General features: G+C 40.7%; 3 protein-coding genes across 3 annotated transcripts; all 3 read right to left on the bottom strand.

Moving 5' to 3' along the window:
• On the bottom strand, positions 1 to 1,986 carry Bond (elongation of very long chain fatty acid james bond protein). Its single transcript, XM_076384644.1, has 6 exons — positions 1,926 to 1,986; positions 1,312 to 1,502; positions 1,114 to 1,191; positions 980 to 1,036; positions 443 to 685; positions 1 to 159 (listed from the first exon to the last, which is right to left on the bottom strand). Exons 1-6 carry the CDS (start codon positions 1,984 to 1,986, stop codon positions 1 to 3), a joined length of 789 nt encoding a protein of 262 aa, XP_076240759.1.
• Positions 1,987 to 4,592: 2,606 nt separating this feature from the next.
• LOC143183079 (very long chain fatty acid elongase 7) lies at positions 4,593 to 7,511 on the bottom strand. Its single transcript, XM_076384521.1, has 5 exons — positions 7,451 to 7,511; positions 7,171 to 7,361; positions 6,948 to 7,028; positions 6,694 to 6,877; positions 4,593 to 6,207 (listed from the first exon to the last, which is right to left on the bottom strand). The coding sequence occupies exons 1-5, from the start codon at positions 7,509 to 7,511 to the stop codon at positions 5,879 to 5,881; spliced, it is 846 nt and encodes a 281-aa protein (XP_076240636.1). The 3' UTR covers positions 4,593 to 5,878.
• Positions 7,512 to 10,943: 3,432 nt separating this feature from the next.
• LOC143188150 (very long chain fatty acid elongase 7) lies at positions 10,944 to 21,277 on the bottom strand. The gene is made up of 4 exons (XM_076392232.1): positions 20,861 to 21,277; positions 13,530 to 13,607; positions 13,188 to 13,459; positions 10,944 to 12,346 (listed from the first exon to the last, which is right to left on the bottom strand). The coding sequence occupies exons 2-4, from the start codon at positions 13,576 to 13,578 to the stop codon at positions 11,828 to 11,830; spliced, it is 840 nt and encodes a 279-aa protein (XP_076248347.1). The 5' UTR covers positions 13,579 to 13,607; positions 20,861 to 21,277; the 3' UTR covers positions 10,944 to 11,827.
• Positions 21,278 to 23,363: the final 2,086 nt, after the last annotated feature.

The following is a 23,363-nucleotide window of genomic DNA, read 5'->3' as shown; positions in this document are numbered from 1 at the left end:
TTAAACGTCCTTCTTCCTGTAAGCCTTCCTGTAGAAGTCGCTGAACAGGTAGAGGAAGATCACCGCGTTCGCCATGAAGAAGTAGGTGAGACCCTTTGGCATCTTGCAGTCCATCGCGAGGATTGTCATCAGATAGGCCAACATCATTACGAATTGTATCTACGACGAAAGATTGAGAAGAGTTATTGAGTTAGGGATTGAGTTTTTAGGAGAAGGTCTGTGACTTATGATTAGCTTCACGTTTATTGGAGAAATTTCCAGGTTATCGGAGTTTGTTAATGTTAATAGGATTTGTTATTCCTCTGATCTATCTTATTTCTAGTGTCTATGTTCATCTCTCATTCAATTTCCACAATTATAATGCGAAAGATGTGAATTTAATGAATGCCTCTGGACAAATCTGTGAGTCACTGTATTTAGCTACTTGAATATTAGATATTACCAATTGGATCCACGTCATGTATTTCTTCCACCACAAATATTTCTTGTATTGCGGGCCAAGTGCAGCGATCAAGTAGTACGAGTACATGACGATGTGAACGAAGGAATTCAAGAAACCAATGACTGCACCCTGTTCGCCTGGCATAAATTTCAGATAACACCACGCGAATACGGCTGTCATCGTGTGGTGGTACACGTGCAGGAAAGTGACCTGGCTCTGCTTCTTCCGTAGGACGAAGAACACCTTTAGATAAAGATGTTTGATTAATTGATTTCCATTTCTCGCTACAAGAGATCAAGTAGTAGAGTTGGTAGAACTGATTTGAAACGAAATGAAAGTGATTTGTGATTCAGAAGTGGAGCTTCTCGTTAAGATAAGGTAAATATATTACCGTCGACGTATTTTTTCCATGAATTTAACAAATTTTATCTTCAGATAACTAATAACATTCATAATTAATTTTAATTTTAATCGTACAACAGCTAAGGTGATAGGCTTCTTATCTGAATTAACATAATAACTGGTTCTTAAGCTTACCGTATCCAGAAGCTCGACGATCTTTGCGAAGAAGTACCACCAGGCTGCTTTTGTTAGCTGCACCAAGAAACATTAATTATTGTTTATTAATACAAATGTTTGTTATTAAATAATCAGCTTACCGCGGACTGAGCAGGAACATTCGCGGACTCTCGATCAGATATGTCGCATTTGGGCGAGAATACTACCGCATTTAGATTAGAATCCACTGACTGTAAAAGAGCACATAAGTAACAGCATATGAAGAAACATATTTATTAAAGAAAATAGAAATTAAAAAAAAACTGATTATGCCGTAAAAATAATTTATGGAAATTAGTAATGCAAGTTACCCTGAGGGTTAACCAGATACTAAAGATCACTTGAAAAGCGTTATAAATGATCATCAGGGAGTTCAATTGCATTGCTGGTCTGTTCTCCATCATTTTTGGTCCAATTTTTAAGACGAACGCCAGGTACATTCCCACGATGCAGAACACTGGTCCAGGGGATCCCATCAGTGGCCAGGAATCCACCATGAGTTCTAAAAAACAATCCTATTTATTTGATCCACACTTGTACACGTTTAGTAAAATTGTACGCAATAACGTAACATAATTGTTCATCAAAGTTACGTCTCAAAAGCAGGCGCGCCTTATTTACTATTTTCATTCTAATTAGTCTTACAATGCAAAGAAGCGACACTGAACATTGAAGCAGACTTTTTACGAACAGCTAAATATATAGTGTCTTCCCGTGGTTGCACAAGTAAATTTCCATAAATTATCATTAACATTAGTTAGAAATCCGCGAAAGGAAGAAACGTTTGTCTGAAATTGTATTGATGAAAGAAGTTTTTCACGCGGATGAGCTGAGCAAGGCGACGCGCCAGAAAGGAATTCAATTCGCTGAATATTTGTCTGCTAATCAGTATCACCCTATTGAAGCACAGTGTTCACACACTTACCTTTGTTCACCTCCAGGATGTCATTGTAATTGCCGATCATTAAATGAAATAGGTTCGACATGTTGGCAAATTTAACACACTATTCTTACACTGACTCTGAAAAGAAGAAAATATAAAAATAATCACTGACATTACCAATCTAATGAAGCTAAATCAGGCACTTCAGTTTCAAAGAGTTTCAGCTTCAAATATTTTACGTCGAAGATTCTTAAAATAAGACAAAGTCTTACCTTATCTTCACAGAAAGCTCATTTAGCGACTCAGATATATAAATCAAAATGGCCCTTTTGAAACGATACTACACTGAAGTCACGTTTACTCTAGATTCAACTTGTTTCCCGACGAAGCTCCTAGCTCGTTACCAGACAGCTTATCTCGGAAGAGCAGTAGATGATGAGGGATAGACCGCGAACCGAAAACTGATTACTCAGTGACGAAAGTAGCCGCCAAGAGGACCAAAGACGCGATGGTCTCCGCTTGGCCCCACCACAACGAGGTACAAGTCCATTTTCAGATCGTAACTTCCGCCGCTCGCTGGTTGGTTGAAGAAGAAGGGATAAAGATACTGGAGCAGGTCGAAAAGGATGTACAATGAGCACTACGAACAGGTTGTGCAAATTGAACCTTTTATCATGGCTGCCGAGAATTTAATAAATCCATAAAATGGTAAAATGTCTTTAAAGTAAATTTGGGTCTTCAGAATGGCGCAGTCGAAGTAACCTAAAAATTTACGTAAAATGTAAATCACCCTCAGAGTTCTAAATATACCTTTTATCACCTAGCAACGATGAATACAGTAATGGTCGATTAAAATTACCACTTTCGTGACATAAAGCTGCGGTATTGTTATTATGGCCTCGTAAAATGACCAAAACCGAGGGCCTTGACAAAAGATTGACGAAAGAACGCTGAACGCGTGGGATATTTGCCAACGGTGCAGTGAACATTTGCGAAATCTGTGGCTGGCTTATTTGACCGGAATAAAGAGACGATGATTAACACAGAGTAAATGGATTCGAGTACAAATTTACTTGGCCCATTAAATACTTTACAGGCGCGAAACAGTGAAGAGCGTTAGAGGGTCTCTTAATTCTGCGGTGTTTACCGAATCTCATTTGCATCAATCACGATCTCCACTTCTGATACTCTATCTACAGTTAATATTTGATAGTAGAGTACAACAAATCCACACGCTTCATTTTCTCTTCTTCCTGAACATAGTTGCAGACCGCAATAAAGCTACAAGTGGAACGAATGACGTACTTTTAACATCCTCGCTTAAGCACAAGCTGATTTTAGTACGAAAAATCGCTGAGCTATAATTTGATCATGTCAGCGAAACGCCAGGATTAGAGGATCCCTCGTAAAACGCTAACCAGAACAGTTCTTCCAGGCTGTTTGCATCGAGCAGTGGCATCAATTATGCGAACGCTGGTGAGGACGCTTCGCTAACAACTGTAAAGAAGCTTTTTAGAGTGCCTTCCTAACGAAATAAGACAGCTGGGTGTTTTGAAGCATACAGTGGATTGAACTGACGATGTTCTTGCGAGCTGACGATTACTCTGACCCTGAGGTACAAAAACATTAAACGCCAATGTCTCGAAAACAGAAACATGTGACTCAGGTCGTTTTGCCTTACCATATATTTAACTTTCGATATTTTGCACACTTTTCAATATTATATAGATTCTGCAGTTTTTTGAATACTGAAACTTCTCATAAATGCATAAAGGACCACAGTCTACCGATAACAGATACTAAGAAACGATTTACTATTCATCGATCATATGACGCACTAATCGGGTCACAGCAGTCTCCTTTTCGCGTGGCTTCTGTCCCCAAAAAAAGTGTGGCACCTGAAATCATCGCGACCGTGTTTCACGTGTCGTTGAGAAACGTGTCTAACGGAACCTGTGGTCCAGTCACAACACTTTCTAATGGAACTGCTGTACCATTATGGCATAACTCAGTGGAGTCGTTGGTATCAGCGAATCCTGGTGCTTTTTCAATTGCTGGGACTGGTAAGGTCACACGCGGCAGAATCTGGAACAAGCTGGAGGTACGAAGAGGAGCAACGGAATGTCGCGCCTAATGATCAGCATTCCTTTTCGTTATGCAATCAAGGGCCGATCGGACACGACTTTGGAAAGCGAAGACAGAATTCGGGGAGCCAATTTTAGATGCGGAGATACACCGTAACGGAACTTGCTGTTAAACTATTCTTCCTTCGTTCCATTTACGTCGGCCTCTCGCTTGGACCGCTCGCTGTGGGTTGGGTAAGTGGGTCAGTTTTTTGAAGGGGACCCAATTCGGCCCTGTTTGCTATTCTATCGATTTTTGCATTTCTAAATGAAGGCTTAAGTGTCTTATCTATTCAAATATCTAAAGTTCCTTTGAAAGAGTCATTGAAGCTGATTACAGATTAGACGTAGTCCCTATATTTTTCTAGAGAAATAGTTCTCTATTTTGTTTTTCTTTATTGTCTAGTTTTTCATTTTGAATGCTGAGGAATTAAGGAAAAGGTTTAAGTTATTTCCCACATGTCTTCTATTCTCACTAATAGGAGTCGATCACCATAGATCTCAAATTGAATCGCAGTTATCAGAGTTGAGATCTCTTGGAGTGAATTTGTGTTAACTCATTATGGACCCATCAAATAACGCTATGTTTGCCCATACAATTCTTTATTGCTCACAAAATTACATAAGAAAGAACAGAAATGTTGCTGTAATGAAATTTTGTAGTATCGCGAAAAAATGGAATTTAATGTGGTGAGCCGATTGAAAAAAGAATTCGACGTTGGTCTTCATAGGTTAACCTTCCTCAAAAGATGAACGTAAAGAGATAGACGTAATAAGTAATATTTTATTGACTCTTCAAACAAGCGACTAACCATTTACATCGCTGCAAACATAGTTGAAACGCTCGTCGTTTCCAAAGTAGGACCTCGATTGACTGGCTTAGTGGGAGCCTGGAACTCTAAGCTCTCCCGATGCTTAATTTTATAATAATTGGAGCCCAGTTAATCGAGGTTCCCCAAATAGATCTAAGCTGTACGCGCCAGCTGTATCTTATTCCTAATGGTCGTCGTGTATTTTGTCGAAAAGGGAATAAAAATGGCGTGATCTGTACGCTGTACTTGCATGTAGCTGCGTTGCGGCGCGACATGGGCTTAATCAGCGAGAGATGATGAACGAACTTAAATATAAGGATGAAACCGAAGGCCTGTGGCTTCGTGAGCTCTGCTGAGACTTTAACACGATTCTGTTAGTAAATGCATCGCAGCTTAAGGAATCTCAAGCTTTAGGAACGTTTCGTCGCTTCCCGCAGCGATCGAAGCGTTTGAGAGAAGCATACGGGTGCCTACGAATTTTACGTTAGAAAATAGCGGTCACGTCATGGTCATCGTCGAGCTACGTACCTACACGAGAGGTCACGACTTGGAGAAATACTTTCCCTTCTAAGAAATTCGATTCTTTCGTACTAGATACACGATGTGATCCAAGTTGTCCCGTTTAACCCTTACCTGCTGTCGAATATATACATTTGGTCAAGTGTGAACTGTACATCGAACACCTGACTAGGTGTCCACATATGGAACATAGACATAAAAATATGTGGAGAAATATGGGAAATAGAAGAAAATGTCTATACACAGAGCACGAAGGGATGTTCATTCTCAAATTCAGCTGGCTAAGGAAAAGTATTTCCAAATGTCTGACTGTAACCTCTCCCCCCTAAACGAACTCCATGCTCGTACTTTCTGTTCCGTCATTCGCCCACCGTTCCCTTGAGAAAAATATCGTAGAGTGAGTGAAATCGTGTCGAAGATGGAAGCAAAGCTGTCTCTGTCTCAGAAGGAAGTGTCTGGTGCAAGCACCTTTACGTGTCTGCGTCCTGCGCGAAATGGAACGGTGACGCCGCAGTGCAGGATGTCGCGTGCCGCGGAACGCCTACTGGCTCTTCAGCTTCCCATTCGACGCTTCCGATGAGACGCCATTCTGAGAGACCTTCGGTGCTCGCTTCTTGATGTACGTTTTGTAGTAGAAGTCGGAGAAGAGCACCATCATGAAGAGGTTCTGGGGAATGAGCACCGCCGAGACCCATTTTGGGAAGCCACAGTCGTCTGAGGCAGCTAACATTATGTATTGCACCAGGATGATGAAGAACTGCGTGAGCTGCAGCTGCGTTATGTACTTCTTCCACCAGGGTCTGCTGATACCCATCGACGTCGCGAAGTAGTAGCTGTACATTATTATGTGGACGAAACAATTGATCGTACCTGTGGAAGAGATTTGTATTTTTATTGGATTTGCAAACTTTCTTTAGAATAGGTTTGTATTACTGTGAGGGAAGTAGGTGAATTGAGGTGTTTGGATGGAATAAAGAGAGAATTTGAAGAATATTTGTGGATATTAAAATGAGAGGAGAATTATGTAATTAGATTGGAGAGTTGAAGTACAGGAGAAGTCCAAAGTTTCAGAATTATAGCTAGACCCCAGAGCTAAAGTGTATTCAATCCACGTAGACTCTGGGGTCCAAATGTTCAGAGTCTAGGGTCCAGGGTGAGTTGAAGAACAATACAACTCCAAAATTTGTCTTTTTTCAATAGTTCAGGTTTATATCTAGACTCTAGAGCTAAAATATATTAAATCTACTTAGGCTCTAAGGTCCACATGTTTGATATCTAGAATCATCTAAAATTTTTCCCCATCGAATGCCCTGTGTGAACATAAGAATTAAAATTGCTGAAGAGAACTATAGTCACCTAAGAATGTGAGATGACCTCCTGCTAAGAATTTCGTCGCAGCCCAGGTGCCAATTGTCATACCTGCGTGATGGTAAACGTGGAGGAAGGACACTTGATTTTGCTTCTTCCGAAGAACGAAGAAAACCGTGTCGAGGAGGTCGAAAATTTTCAGCATGAAATATATCCACACTACTCTAGTTATCTGTATTATAAGCAAGGTATTAACGCTAGAATGTTTTCTTCGTAAAAATCGAAAGAAACTGGTGTCTTACCTCGAGGGGTAACGGTTCATAGGAGTAGTCCACTGGTTGGCAGTTGAACTTATAATCTTTTAGCCAAGCTAAGGCCAGCGCCTGGAAACATTTCAGTCTCAGATGAAGTAGTGATCGATGGAATTTCAGTGAATTAGTTAATAACAACGATGAATATATTTTCGTGATACTTTGCTTTATCGAAAGCTGAGAGTCAATTAAAAATGAAAAGACATGTAGTTACCTTGTAAAATACGAATGAACATATTATTATCTGCAATGCATTATATATCTGCATAACTTTGTCCAGTTTAAAAGGTTTCCTCTTCGCCATGATATTGGGTCCCAGCTCCTGCACAAAGTATAAGTAGAATCCTACCAGTCCTAGACAGGCCCATGGCGAACTCATAAGAAAGTAGTCCTGCGTCCTGGGGTCTTCATGAAGCAAAGCAAACGTTCATCCATTAGAATCTCGTTACTCAACTCAATTCCCCGTTTAATTATAAACGATCCACTTTCAGTACCTGACAATTCGTCGTTAATGTAGCGATACCCATGATAGATGCGTCGTATCAACGTCGCCATATTAATAGAGTTTCACAGTGTCCTGATTGCACCCACTACTCGTGAATCTTCATAAAACGAGAATCTATCGATGCTAGTCCTTCGAGCTCTGTAACAGCCTTTATCTTCCCTTTTAACGACCTTTTGACGGCTGCACCTTTTATACTAGACACTGTTCCTCAGCACTGTCGGGCGTTCCTCGTCATCGAGTCGACAATGTCACACCGATAATCCCCAGGAGCAGTGTCTACTCGTTAATCGTTAGAGACCTAGTCGACAGAGTTACGACCAGTCACGATGGGAAATTAGCGCAGACTGAGACTACGTATTTCCCCCTCAAAAACGCTGTTGCGAGCACAGAACGGTATTATATTTTAATCACAATCGCGTTCGAGGAACCCGCGTGTCCCCCGCGGATGTCACATAGACCAGATTCTTTGACCTTCTTCCGCCGAAGGGTGTACGACCTTATGTAACCTTAGTCGAGGCACAGCTCTGGCCACCTGAATTTTCCATTCGCTCCACCGTTTCTACGTAGATCTATTGTATTTAATATTGTAACGTCGACAGTTTTTCGTCAGTTGATCAACATTGTTTGACGCACGTACCTGGAGCAAAGTTCAATATTTTCACGACAGTGCGCCTGGCGCTCTGCGTGTCTATTTATTAGGAGAAGTCGAACGATCGGTGGAGCATCGAAATTGCATAATTTCATTAATTACAATGGGTAATGCGGTAACTCACTGTTTTATTAACATCCCTTGTCTTTACTGTTACGTCTAGACATTGTACTGTCCGAGGCACACTTTTGATACAGGCTTACTGTGATGAACGCTTAGTTCATTGGGGCTAGGTCTGCTCTTTAATTCTGAGCCTATATTACGAGACTTTAATTACTATTCTAATTTTGAAATTTTAATATTTCAATATCTTTTGTTTCTTCTATTTATGAGGATTCTGAAGTTGATTTAACGAGACGAGCAAGTGAATGTAGACGTGACGTCTTTATCCTTATCCAGCTCATGTGCCATAGATGTGCATGTGTTTACCACTGTGTCTAGTCTCGTTGAACCAACCATAGTCTTTTTTGCAATAATTTATACACCTGTATACTTTCATTTACGTGCAACTGTCGAAACATGTGTATGACAATCGTAGCGAAACGTCGGTCCACTTTTCAGTCTTGTATGCAAATTACGAAAGCGGGATCTATTGACGCTGTGCAATTGCACATGTCACGATTTTACTAACATCACACTATGTTGCAATACGTCACTTCTTCGAGTGGATTTAGACCCTCACAAACGAAACAAGGTAGCAAATTCGTTACCATTTACTGTAGGCAGTGAGTTAGAGTAGTGAAAGACAGAGAGAAATCCATGAATCGAAGGGAATCGATAATTGAGGCAGTGACTTGAGGAAACGAAGAAAATTGGTACGAAGACGAAAGAATGGCATTAAGTTATTGATCTATGCGGATTTTACAAATACTTGCATACACAGTTTGTGTAATGTTGAAATTTACATACAATAGCGACTACGTCATGGATTTAGACAAATTATTAGATATACGTTCTGTAAAAATATCGTGAAGTATGGATTATGACACTATTTTATTGAGACATCGATTGTTTCTATAAAGTGAATAGAATTCTTAGGAAAGACGATTTCAAAAGAAAATATTTAATTGCAAGAGGATGGATGTCACTTGTGAAATCAAAATTTGCGCGTCTGAAGTGCAGAGCGTGGTTTAAAAAATGCAAATTTTATTTAAAACTCAGCGTAACCTACCTTTTTCTGTGTTTTCCCACGTGACGTGAAACTGAATCCAAAGGAATTATTTTTTAATCTGAAAAAGAAATACTTCCAGCATTTATTTCTTCGTCAAAACACTAAAAACGTAGCTTCAATGGGAAGCTAAATGGAAAACGATTTTTCGTCTGACTGAGCGAGTGGAAGAGCGTATGCAAGGATAGATTGTTACTAATTTCTGATGACCAAAAACAAAATGTAACTAATAGAGGAGATATTATAAAAAAAAGTTTCCTGAAATACCTATTCTCCCCACTTTTACATCTAGAAGAATCGAATTCTTTAACTAAATCGATTTCATCAAAGTTAATTTAATGTGGCGTCGAATCTTCCTGTCGGCGTGACACAACAATCATTTCTGCTCGAATTTCTGCTACATATCACGGTTCATCGAATCTGTGCGTGACATACTATTTCTGGAGGATTAACCAGGCCTACGTTTTTGTTCTCTAAGTTGATCGAGTTTCGAAACGGGATTATCGACAGTGGCGAAACGTTAATTTGCATCGACGTCGAATAGGTCAGACTTTTGCGATGGATTCCAGTAAAACATTGTAATGAAGCATTACCAATTAAAACTCTCACGTAACCACGTTCGTAAGGAATTAATGATGACCTCTACCCCTTCACGTACAATTTTCTTTTTTGATGTTATCACGTTCGCTGCCGATCTGAAACGCGTGACTATCCCAAACTGCCTACAACAGAGCTCCCATTGCACGAACATGGACCCCTCACGCGATGGTGCGTGATCGGTTACCTGCGAAATATCCTCGCCACGCGTTATAGCGTAATCGGCAGCGAAGGTACTGAAAAAAGTACACGAGCCAGACTCGTCAAAGTATGGCAAGGGGTTAACATTACGTGACCAAGGAAGACGCAGATGTATGTTTCGTTAATCGTAGGTGCTTATCAATACAACCAAATAGCTATATTTATTTATTTAGAATTATTATGTAGGAAAGTACTCCTCGTGGGTGTCCCTTGATGGATAGGAGTTCGATCCACTCTTGACCTATCTATTCACGTTCTTTTTCCTTTTAGTTTTGATGAGAATCTCGATTGGATTGCCTATTGTTCCACTGGCTCTTATTGACACGCGTATCAAAATCCATGTCTAATTTTCATGGACGGTGATGTCAATATCGATGAATGGCACTTTTAATGCGAAGCGGATGAGGGGTCCCGTGGGTCCCACGGTCATGACCCTCAACGACGAACGAACGTTGACCGATGAATAAATAATCAATGATACGCTGCTATTCGAAGTGCTATCTACCTCGATATTCTGTATCGTGATTAGCCGTTTCGATGAAATGGGAGAAAAGATTTGAAATAAAACACTAAATTAAAGAAACTGGAAGTTTTGATAACGAAAGGAAATCGTGAATAAGGGATGTGTTCATGCTTTAAATCTAGGAGCAAAGGTTTTCGACAAATTTCCAATGATTTGTCATAAAATCATAGGAAGAAGTAAAGTACTATGTGATAAAATTTTGAGGTAATTTGAAAATAGTATCTATATGACAAAACTAGATAAATTTTATAGATGGATTTAGAAGCTTCACTGTGCGATCGCCACGCAAAGAGATTTATATTTATATACGACAATATTCTCTTTCAGTCTTCCATACCATGAACTGCAATTTAACTTACATTTATTCATGCATCAAGTATAATAATTAAAAAAGTGGAAAGAAGTACAAATTTAATAAAACGTAAACCTATTCTAAAGTAACAACTAATAACTATTTTATAGTAACTTATGCACTCTGAATATGGATCCAAAGCTAGTTCTGTCTCCATGAAAACAGACAGGCAGAAGTATAAAAAATGTTCGTGCCAAAGTACGGTTGTTTGAAAAACATTTTAATTTACACACATACAGTAGCAAAACTCGGAATACTTTTGAGACGGTTGTACAAGGTATAATTCAAATTCGCAACTCAGCTAAGTGTATGTACATGTGTGACACAATTTGTATAAAAATGTACAGTATCGAGCTATAAAAAGAGGATCCTCGAAGAAAACCTCCGTTCTACTTTATCGACTGAAGAGCGAATCGTTTAATGAGATCGAGTATCGATACGGTCGATCGACAGTCGCTATCTCTTTCAATCGACTGATTTCCTCGTTATCGACTGCTCGAGTACAGCGCCTATTGTTCAAAATCGGTTTTCTGGCATCTAGTCGTGACCTGTCCTTTGTCTTTCTAATTAAAAAAGAAAATCACACCAAAATTCTCAGTAATTCGAAAACAGTATAAGAAATTGCGAACCAAAATTCTAAATCTTTACAATTGTTTCCATATTTTTCTCTCGAGTTGTTTTCCAAATATCAATAATCGAACTCCAATGAAATGTGCTTAAATTCCTGAAAGCCAGACATTTCGAGGCAACAAACATTTCATCGAGTCCCACCCTTTCACACTGGAACCACCCTTAACAGCTAATGAAGATGAGTGATCCCTGGAGGGATCCATGAACATTGAGAGACACTGTTCGGAATCTGTGCACGTTCAGGCATCATTCTGCTTTGTTTCTGCCCGCGTCACTGTCCGTTGTCTTGTCAGCGAGCATTTTTTTCCGCTTGTCTCCCTTGATGTAATTCTCGATGTAAAAGGAGCCGAACATGTAGATGAAGATGATCGCGTTCAAGGCGAGTAGGAACAAGATCGGTTTTGGATAGTTGCAGCCATTGACGAGCCCCAGCATGCTGTGCACGAAAATGATGCTGAATTGGATGAGCTGCAGCAACGTCAGGTGCTTTTTCCACCAGAGGTATTTGCTCATGTGTGGCCCCATCGACGAGAGCATATAATAGGTGTACATAATCACGTGGATGAACGCATTGATGACGCCGAGGAGAGTACCATGGCCATTTGGAAGGAACCTGCATCCGATCCAGGCGCAGATTGGCATTAGAGAGTGGTGATAAACGTGGAGGAATGTGATCTGACGATTCTTCTTGCGGAGAACGAAGAAAACTGTGTCCAGGAGTTCTATCAGCTTGCAGATGAAGTAGAAGTGCACGCCTTTGGCCATCTGCAAGTTTCGTTAGCTTTAAGTTTCTGTTGGGAAGCTTCGAGAATTTGAGGAAGGATTATGGAAATAATTAGAATTTATAGTGATTTAGATGCAGTGAAGATTTGGTTCGGAACTGGCTGAGAGGAGTATTGTGACTGTGTTGAATTAGAGACGCAATTTCAGAGAGCCATTGCGTAGGTGGAATTACCACAGAGATGATTGTTAATAGTATTTCTAGGAAATAGGAAACATTCAAGGTAAGGAAGAAAGAAAATTAATGGGCTATGATCGGAGATTTAAATAAAACGGAAACTTATGAAGTTTACTATCCTTGAATTTGCTAAGTAATTTGCATGCTCCTACGTTTTGAGGTAATATTACGACAATTATACAGAATGATTTCAGCAATGAACAATTTGAAAGACGAACATTTGCAATATAATAAGTGATACATTCAACTCTTTTAGATTCTTGATTTAAACCAGTTTCATAATAAATTATTCATTGCTATTCGCTACGGTTGATATAGTAGTAAAAAAAAGAGCAGAACATACAGAGTGAGTCACGTAACTGTATCACCTGCGTTTTCTTGTAAACTATTCATGGCATGAGAAAATATTTCAAGCAAAAACTATTTAATAGCATACCAAAGAGGAACAACTTTCGTTTGAAACATTTTTTTATACAGCAAATGGCTTACAAAAAAATTCAGGCGATACAGTTATATGACTCGCCTTTTATAAGTAGCTGCATCATTTTAAAATAAACTAGACACATTTCTTCTTTAACGAAACAGACAACAAGCTAATACTGTGGGTAGGAAGTTTCTTGTACGAAGAGTTGTCACTCAAGAGCGTACCCTAAGAGCTTTTGGGTTGTCTGAGTAGTCGACTGGCTGACAGTAGAAGCTGTAGTCGCCTAGCCAGCCGCTGGCCAGCCCCTCGTAGACCAGATATATGCTGCACAATACTTGTATGAAGTTGTACACTATCATGACAACCCTGAGGTCGTAGGGCTTTTTGTCTCTCATATATCTGGGCCCAGCAGACGTGCAGAAGTAGATGTAGCTGACAACTATCATGAACAGCGGGCCTGGTCCCGATACCAAGAACATTTCGTTGGTCCTGGGATCTGCAACATATTTTCATTAGCAAACAGCCGAATTCTCTTTCAATACCAGCAATAATAACATTCTCCTTACCATTCCTATTGTACATGAGGTCTTTGTACCACTCCACGATACCCGACATTGTTCTCGTCGCTTCCTGAACGAACAAGCCTGCAATAAAAAGCACCGTTTCAGTCGATCTAGTTGTCCTTGCATCCGAAAATAACCGACGTGTCATGTAAACTCCAAACGCGATAACGAAACGATAAATGCAACGATCGCGTCGATTCAGCGTTGCCTCAGAAATAATTGCAATCTACATAATCGTGTAATAGAGACGTCCCTGGAGTTTATCGAACACTGTCCATCGATGCTTTTGACGGATAGCATCGTAGGGAATTGATAGAGGAATGAAACTCCAAGCAGCGCAACTTCGAGCAAACTTTCGCCTTTGATAGTACTCAACAACGATCGAGTCTTCGAATTCCTGTCGACAGAGTTTAGCAATAGCGATAATGGTATGCATCCTTCTAATAAACTTGACTGTCTGGATGAAACCGCGGGGGAACTTTAGTCAAAGGAGAATCGTAAATCAACGTCTCTGATTCACCGAGGCTCGGTGGACATCATTGATAAAGAGCGATGGGGAACGTGGACGAGCACGTCCTTGGTCGCGCGAGGACGCCACGGGTGGGGGGATCAAATAATTTTTTGTCCCCTTCTAATTGCACCCACGCAATTATAACGCGCAATCAACCCACGAGCAATTGTCCCATCGGAATATTTCACCGCGACAAATTGGATGTAGGTGCCAGGATTATTACTAAAATCTCCAGCCTCGATCTGTCGGTGAACATAGAACAGGTTGCTCACAGTTGCGCAAACGATGAGTCTGCGTGATTCTGGTTTCAAAAGTTCTCGATGCAACGCATTTTTAATGAGACCTAGTTCCGAGGGAACCTATGTCGAAACGTTAAGAGCGTTAGACGGCGAGGAGAGATACGTACGGGAAAAGAGGCGTTCCCAGTCGAGATAACGGGAACTGTAGCGAGCGAAGATTCATTAGGATCAACGCGAGAAATCGAAAGCGGTTGATCGTTGCGGAACAAAGAAACCGCGGAGAGAAAAAGTGGAGAGGTGACGGTGGAGGATGTGTCCAGGCATAAAAAAACCTGAACAAAGATCGGCGGCGTACGAGGGGTGCAGCTTGATTCCTTGGTCTCGCGAGGTATCACTTAGAAGGGGCCAAGAAACCTTGTCGTGGGATTGTAGTTGTGGACCAAGGTGAGCGGGCTCGTGAATGCACGGCTCTTTTTTTTTTCTCGCCCTTTTCTACAGCATCACCTACTCAGATGCTGGGCACTAGGTATGTGTGCCTGGCCCATGAGACTGTCAACGTTTTTTACGGTCAGAGCCGCCCAGGGGAAATCCCCGACGCAACTTAACCCCGAGAACGTTGAACCTGTGTGTGGGATCTCTCGTTGTAAACAAGAGAACCTTCAATGCACTTTCGACTGTGATAGTGCTGCCACTGGAACCCTGGGGACATTAAGAATAAGGAATCGAAATTTATTGCAGATAAAATCAATGTTGCACCCTTTGGGTAGTTAAGGTTACTACCTACTGTGGAGAGAATGTTTGAGGTGGGGATTTACAAGGTGTTTCAGAATTAGTGATAGGTGGAAAAGTAAGTTGAAAATTGAAATTATGTTTTGGTGTTCTGTTTCCTGTGAGAAGAAAATGAGAAAGTAAGCCTATCAGTGTTAGTAACTTTAGGACAAATATTAGTATTTTGCTGTTTTTATTGAATTTGTAATTTACCTTGGTATTTTATACTTTTTTATTTCTAGAATATTTTTTTAGGTCTAGTTTGATTCAACTATGGTTTCTTTTTTTTTAAATAACTATTTTAATTTTGAATAAAGCGTTCAATAATTATTATCCAAATCTACAGTTCTAATTCCTTGATATTAGATTAGAAGCTCATTGATTCCCTGAGTTTCCTCTTAGTTTGCAATACCATATAAATAGGATAAGTTAGACTGGTCATAAAAACCCAAGGGGTTAAGTGCATCCATAGTAAGTTCCAGATAATAAATTTTGTTTCATATTAGTATTCAAAGGGAACAGTAGAGTTAAATTATTATAGGTATAAAACTGCTATTAATAATAAATCGTACCATTAAAATTATTATAAAGCACATCTATTATACATAGAATTTAATGTTCCATTTAGTTTGCGAATATATTAAATTCTCTATATTCAAATGAAAGCGTTTTAAATAAATAATAAATACTATTATTAGTTTTATAGAATTCAACAAATTTGCAAATTAAAAGTTGTCAGATTTATTGATTGTACGAAGATGCATAAGTTTTAGGTATTCGAGGAGTGTAGGTATACCCAAACTACATAAGTGGAACACTTAGAGTCTGACCACTGGCTCTACCTACTGCAAAATGGAGCGCCTCTCAGGCTGTATCCCTCAAGCATCATCAAGTGCACTTCGGTGCAGCTGCACTCGCTGCAAATTCAAACTCAATTTTCTCCATAAACATACTAGAATATCAACAAATTTTCTTCCCCATATTTATCCTATTTCTTCACGAAGAATCTTCACTTTTTTGTTTCTACCGCGAATTCTTCAATACTACTCATTTTTTACCTGAAATTCTTTCATAATAGGCAGACTTCTCTAAAAACTTCAATCTCAGGGAAAAGTGAGTGGGTCAAATGAGACTGGCTAAAATGACCACGGCGCAAATATGACTCTAATAACCGTGCCGTAGGGCAAAGTGAATTAGCAGTGTCGCAACTTGCACTAGCCCATGCACTCTAAGCTCGTTCTATCCTCGTTTACCTCTGGAACAAAATGCACCGCGAACGATTCAATGATGACGCGTTGTCGGGCACACTGAATCGCGTGTGCCGAATGTGAGGCAAAAATTCATCCATCAAGGCTGTTATTAAACAAAAATTACGAACGTGCCAGTCGTCACGCGTCTTTCCCATACCCGTGTTATTGGTCGAACCTGCTGCTGGAGGTGGGGTGGCGATAACCAAATGATTCCGTGCTTTCGTCACGGATGGATCGTGTCGCAACGACTCGTTCAACCGAATGCTGGATTGTACAGGTCGATGCAAAGGTGGGCAAAGGCACAGCTAACGGGTTTTAAGCCTTGTTCAGACTAGTCATGTTACTGGAATTCAAGCAGCTTCGATGCAAGTGATTTGAAGCAACTTGACTAATGTGAACCTATTTTTCTTGACTTGAAACACTCCCTCAAGTTTCTATTTTGTCTAGGCACATTCAGATGAGTCAAGTAAGTTAAATTCAAGTGGCTTGTATACAAGTGATTTGGGGCAATTTGGCCAATGTGAACGTGTTATAGTACCTCATTTGAAATATACTTTTAAGCTTCAAGTGAAGTTGACGTCCTTCCAACTTTTCCTCGCCTTGAAATATATATTAATCGATGTATACCATGATATGTGTATATGTACCATACAGGACAACTTCAAGTAAATTGGCAAACGCGTGAACGTCAAGGAAGCTGTTTAACCAGCCAAATTACATTTAAATTACATTTAAATCCAAGTAACTTGACTTGTGTGACCACAGACTTGGCATCGAGCTATTTGAATCGAAATGGCTCGAATTCAAGTAACTTGACTAATCTGAACGAGGCTTAAGAACAGGAAAGTTCCTTGTTTGGCCTCCGCGATCGGGGTTCAAGGTAGGTGGATTCTATGAAATTAATCTTCGGCGCAGCTGACCAATGACGGCGGTCTATATCCTACGCAGATCCTTGAATAAGGTCCGTACGAGGAAAGTGTAACAAACCGGTTGCTCGAGAACGTTTAACAAACAACAAATACGCTCGTGAGTCGTAAAGAAAACAAAGCAGTCGGCTTGGGAATGCGATTGATAGCTGCTGTGACGCATGTCGGAGATTCGATCGGAGCGCAATTGCAAATTCGAGCCCTCCTCGTCGACCATTGTCTGGATTTCATGTGTCGCAATTTCGATCCAGGCCTCTGGGAGTGGTTCAATTTTGAATACACTAGATGAATTCATTTTCTATCCTACATGCGTATTTCCCACAGAATTAATTATTCACTGGAACGATTAAAGAGGTATGGAAATCGAAAGAATTACTGGAGTAACTTACATAGTATTATGCTAAGTGATGTTATTAACAACTTTGTACATGAGCCACGGTATCTGCCAAAGGAATCCATAATCGATTCCAGATCGTTGCGCATCTCGTTCGATGACGGTGTTGGAAACCTAACATTTCTTAGCTCAATAATCCATGTGGCAACCTTGTTTTTCCTTATGAACACAACCATGGAAAAATCCATAAAGATATCTAAGAGGCCTACAGGGCTTCCACCACCACCTACCCTCTCAAGAGGGTCCAATGCTTGCCTACGTTCAGAGGGTAGATTTTGGCTGACTGTCGAACTGTACGCACTGTTCTAATAAAGCAATCTTTTAGTTAACATAGAAGTTAATTATTCCTGGGAATCCACCAACAGTTGCAAGTTTAAAAGCACGTGGAAACGCAGATTTTTCATAAACGATTCGTTGCGTCACCGTGTACCAGAGTAAACCAGAGAATTTGCACAAAGGAATGTACTCAGAAGGCGTACGAATGTACGACAGCATTCTTCTGATCAGAATCTGAGGGAGGGGTATCTCGAGGATCTTTTGTCCCCCTGCAACTCGTTCGCGGAAGACGTCACCGTCCCTTTCGAACGTACTTCGCTCTGGAACTTGTTTTATGGCTGAAGGGCGTCAGCTTGCCATGACCATGAATGAAAGCGATTCGAGCGTCGGGGAATCCACATACCGCGGTTGCATTAATCAGCCGAAGCAAACTGCGCTACCTGCAGTTTCAGTCTCGCTCTGCGTTCACGATTTCGCATTGGTTTCGATTCAGTGAACTCCTTTTCGACGTCGCCTTGTTCTGTCGCCTAGGAACGCGAGTGGAAACGCACACTCGGCACGATTCGTTTTTCCCTTTGATTTATTACTGCATAAGCGACCGTTTGCGCAAACATTTCACGCGAGTCGGGTGAAAAAATTGACACACCTAAACGAGTCACGACTTTAAGGGATTTTCAGCTCCAGTTTTCCTTGTAGCTAATCGTACGAGCGATTGCTCAACTTGACACTCGAATTCTCGGATGCGTGGAATTTCCTCGGAGGAAAATATCCGTCGCGCGGAGGGAACGTTAAGCGATTGTCAAACATCAGGCACTGTTCGTCAGAAGTAAATATTATAAATTAGAATTGCCGATAAGTCTGTGTGCTTACAATTTAACATTTTGCAACGTCAATATTTGTGGCGTCATGCTACATGCAAAGAATTTCCTGTCCGATCGTTTCCCATTCACATCGATCGTTTATCAAACTCCGACGCATTTATCGTCGCATATCCACGTGGCGGTGTCGTAAAAAAAAATATTTGCCCGATAAATTCCGTGGTTGACATCTCGTAGATTAACGATCGGCGGTCTTAATTATACGATTCTAAATCTTTACGCAAAACGTCATTTTCACGCAACTTTTTTCCTTTCTATAAAGAGGAAATGTTAAACTGCTTACACATACTAAAGGTCAGTCGTAAATGTTCCCGCTTGGATTATTTTTTCCATGGACATGAGACATTATGTATTAATCTTGATATATTAATCCTTAATTCGAAGAGGAGTCACGATGTCAACGTATCCCTATGTTGAACTGAATGAGCAGGTCGAGCACCAGCTAGATCGCAATTCTGAGTTAAGATAAAACAGTCCAGTAACGCGCAGAATTGTATTGTGTTTAAATTAACACAAACACGCGTCATTACAATACAATAACTAGAGGTGCACGTACTCTCAACATTTTTCTTTTCGACCTTTGCTTGTGCAGTGTAATTAAAACGTTAATGAGCGCGAATGACAATTGTTAACTTTTCGTCAATGTATTGTTTTTCACTGATTTGTCGGGTATTTGTGAAACAAATGAAAGTGTTATTAAATTGCGCGCCACCGTTTTTAACGAGGAAACGATTAAATTAGTATGTTTGAGTCTGTCGAAGGACATTGTACGTGTCATCATCGAAGCAACACGTTCTCGGTTCGGCTTAAAGCAAATTCTTCGAAATATTTAGCATTTTTCCTCTCGACAGACATATCGGAGGGAAAAAAAGAATTTTTCACGCTCTGTGCTCGCTCGAATAATTGGCCAGTGATTCAAGCTATATTTGTCGCAAACACATTTTATTACAGGATTCATTATTCATCGTAATCGTTTCTTTTCTTTGGTCGAGGAGTATTAAACACAGCCGCGGCTAAACAAGCTGCGACCGTGCGGTTTCCCGCTCGCACGCACTTGCTTCTTGCACTAATCTCCCGCTGTTTTGCAATGCGTCTAGTGTGAACGAACGCTCGTTTAATTTATTCGAGCTAACTCGTTACTTTTATTGTCTCGTAAAAATAGGTCGCGTGAGGAAAATTAGTGGCACTACTATTTCGATCTCAATCGCTTAGAAACTTCAAAAATAATCTGTGACAAATATTCCAATGGCCAACTATGTCCTGGTACCTAAACATTAATGCTAATTCTAGTATTCAATTTTAAGATTAAATTCTAATCTACTTAATAGAAAACAATACCTACAGAAGTGTAAATATTATAAATGGAATATTCAGCTACTGGAGTGTAATCAGGGATGCCATATGAGTTCCCTCCTTGGGAATAGTAGAGAAAATTGAAAGGGGGGAAGAAACAACAGCTGTCTTGTTTAGAGTCTAAGGTCTAGGGTCTAGATCTAGATCAATAGGACTATTTCTTCTCGCATCTCCCAATTTCTTTCATTATATTCAAAAAGGGAACTCGTATGGCAACCCTGAGTTTAGTGCCTCTGGGAGATATGTATAGTTATATCGTATAATATCTTAAACGTCTGAGTATTGGGCCATTTCTCACACCATAAAATCAAAATTGTAGAATTCCACCAGAGAACCGATATTTAAAATTGAACAAAAACGAAGACTCTAAATTCGCGTAAAATAACAATCTCGAGCAATAAAAGACACACTTAACCTTCTCTCCGTGACGCACGTCAGAGTCCCCAAAAGAACAAAATTGAACTTCAAACGCGTGAAGTGCCTCCCCCAGGACCATATTTACTATCACTTCTCAAATAAAAAAGCTCGAGTCCAGACCCACGATCCACGCGCGAGCTTTTCACAGAAGGGTTAAAGTTCCACGTGACACAGAAAGAAACCCGAAGTTCGATCAGTCCCTACAGGCCACACGTCCCTAACGTTCCTTACATAAGCGCTGTATCAAGTACCATTGGCTGACACAGGACACCTGTTAGCGAAAGAATGGAAGAACGAAAGAAAGAATAATAATAACACTGACCTCTGAAGTGAAATTGTCGGCGATTAATGCGGGCGCGAGTGGTTTCTGCGCCGGAAGTGGGTTTCACCGAAGAACCGAGACCGTGACCGTAGGCAGCACGTCGCAATCCACCCTCTATCCACCTCGTCCCATCTACCAAGAGTCAGTAGATACCTCACGTCGGTTCACGTCGATAAGTGGAGGAGATAATCCCTTCGTATTTGGATCGAACCCGAAAAAGAGTCGTCGAAAGTCGGTTAATGGACGCTGTGCTCAGTCGCGCGAAGACGTCAGGCTAGTGGCGCGATCAACCCGAGGAAGTTCGATGCTCGTGTGGCGGGCACCGCGAGGAAACTGTTCTCGTCGTGGTGAAGCTGACCGTCTCTGCACTCACCACTGACGGACGCCTCGGCTGCCAAGGATCTCTTTCCCTTTTGGCTTGGCTACCAACGATATCCTCCGCAGTCTGGGAACACAAAGCTGTGCAGTGGTAGCCTTATATCCCTTCCAGGTCGACAGGGCCGCCGCTTAGCGATGGAGTCGATGTAACGCGATCCCCGAGCAAACTCTCCGCCGCGGCTCGATGTGTTTTCGTTACGTCAATCGTTTCGACGTCCCGTTTTTACGCCTCCCGCTCAGATCGCTACGATCGAACTCTCCGCCGCGGCTCGACGCGTTTTCGTTACGTCAATCATGCCGACGTCCCGTTTTCTGCGTCGCGCTCTGATCGTCCCGAGCCAGCGACTTCCGGTTCACGCGGCGTCCCTGACCGCCACAGTCTTGCTGAGAAAATTTGCGACTGGACCAGGGTTGCCATACGAATTCCCTCTTCGGGCAGAGGGGAAGAAATTGTGAGGTGGATGAAGAAAGCAGGTGTCTCTATTCGTATAGGTATAGGCCATAGATCCTAGATCCTAGATTCTAGACTCTAGGTCTCCAATAGGTCCTCAATAGGTCTTTAGATAGGTCTCTCAATAAGTGCTCACTAGGTCTTTAGATAGATCTTCCAGTTCTTCTTATTATACCGAAGGAGGGAATTCGTGTGGCAACCCTGGACTCGACAGCTATTTCGTTCCCTTCGCTCGCGGCCGCCGCGGCGCTCGATTCTTGCGGTTTCGCTTCTACGCCACCGCGTCACCCGCGATTCGGGGAAAGGCTCTGCATCTCACGGGGATGTCGTTACTGGACTGATTTGACTGCGTTTCGAAACGTTTCGGTCGCGACGATTGTCTGTGAAATTTCGACGATGAGGAAGAGACACTGCGCCTCGCGATTTCTGGTGCAGCCGACCTGTGACCTAGATTGATCAATATTCGAGGAACTCGTTTTACGCGTTAATCGGGAGAAACAAAAATGAAACGATGAGGGTATTTGCATATTTCGAGGAAGTTGTTTGGGACTGTGTTGTACGATGATTCAAATTGGGTAGCTTATAGCACAGAGGCGTCTTGGAAAGGTCTTACAGAAATCTAGTGAAGTCTTAAAAATGTCCAAAAGACGTCTATGAAATGTCTCAAGTGTCCTTAATGTCTTAAAAGACGTTCATAACTTCATAAGACGTCTTAAAGATGTCCAAACCATATCTATAAGACAGTCAGATGAAAAATTATGTCTTTGAGACGTCAATATAATGTGTCTTCAAGACGTCTTATCGACCTAAATTTCAGAAGTTTTTAAGACGACGCTATCGGGTGTTTTTCAAACGTCCAAATCATTTCGTAAGACGTTCAGATATAAAATATACATAAAATAATCTCCTTCAAGACGTCACTGCTATCTGGATTTTATTATTGGTTGTTTTAAGAGATTTCCATGCAGAGAGAAAATTGTGTGATTAGAGAGCGGTTTTTACTTGGATATGAATATTATTAAGTGCAATATTTTAATTTATCTGTGTTTTATTATTGAGGTCGTACTCTTTTGAAGCATGTAAGAAATTATGTGCAAAGTTACAAAGTAGTTACAATTACAGTTACCTTGTACGTTTCACCTTTTTGACAGAATAGCACATGTCATTGTTTGAATGTTTGAATATTTAAATATGTAATTGTTTGAATATTTGATTTGAACATATAAATATTTGAACGTTTAACTACAAAGTAAAAGTTTTATACGTTTTTTCTTATTTTGCACTATAATGTGAGATGGATTATTGGACGTGAACGAGGTCTAGGTTGTGTTCAGAGTAATTATAAAGAGAATATTTTTTTGTATATTGGAAATTTATTTACCGATGATGATTATACGCGATCATGTGTGAAACGTGGTGCATACAACAGCGTGATAATATGGGCCTAGAAAGAGTGCTTTGTTATATGTATAGATTATTTATGTAAGCTTTGCTTGGAACAGATCCTAGACTTAATTATACAGTTTTCTCTGATCGTAATCATGCAATTCATTAGTGTCAACAGCTTCCTAAAATCAAGATTCATCATTCTGAGAAGAATTAATACAGTGACGACTCACTTGCGTTTCGTGGTACTGAAGAAAACAGAAATCAGAATAATTCAGAAAAGTGGTA

This window comes from Calliopsis andreniformis, chromosome 1, assembly GCF_051401765.1.
Source record: "Calliopsis andreniformis isolate RMS-2024a chromosome 1, iyCalAndr_principal, whole genome shotgun sequence".
Lineage (NCBI taxonomy): Eukaryota > Metazoa > Arthropoda > Insecta > Hymenoptera > Andrenidae > Calliopsis > Calliopsis andreniformis.
Note: the sequence above shows the minus strand (reverse complement) of the source record. Positions and strands in the feature narration are given on the sequence as shown.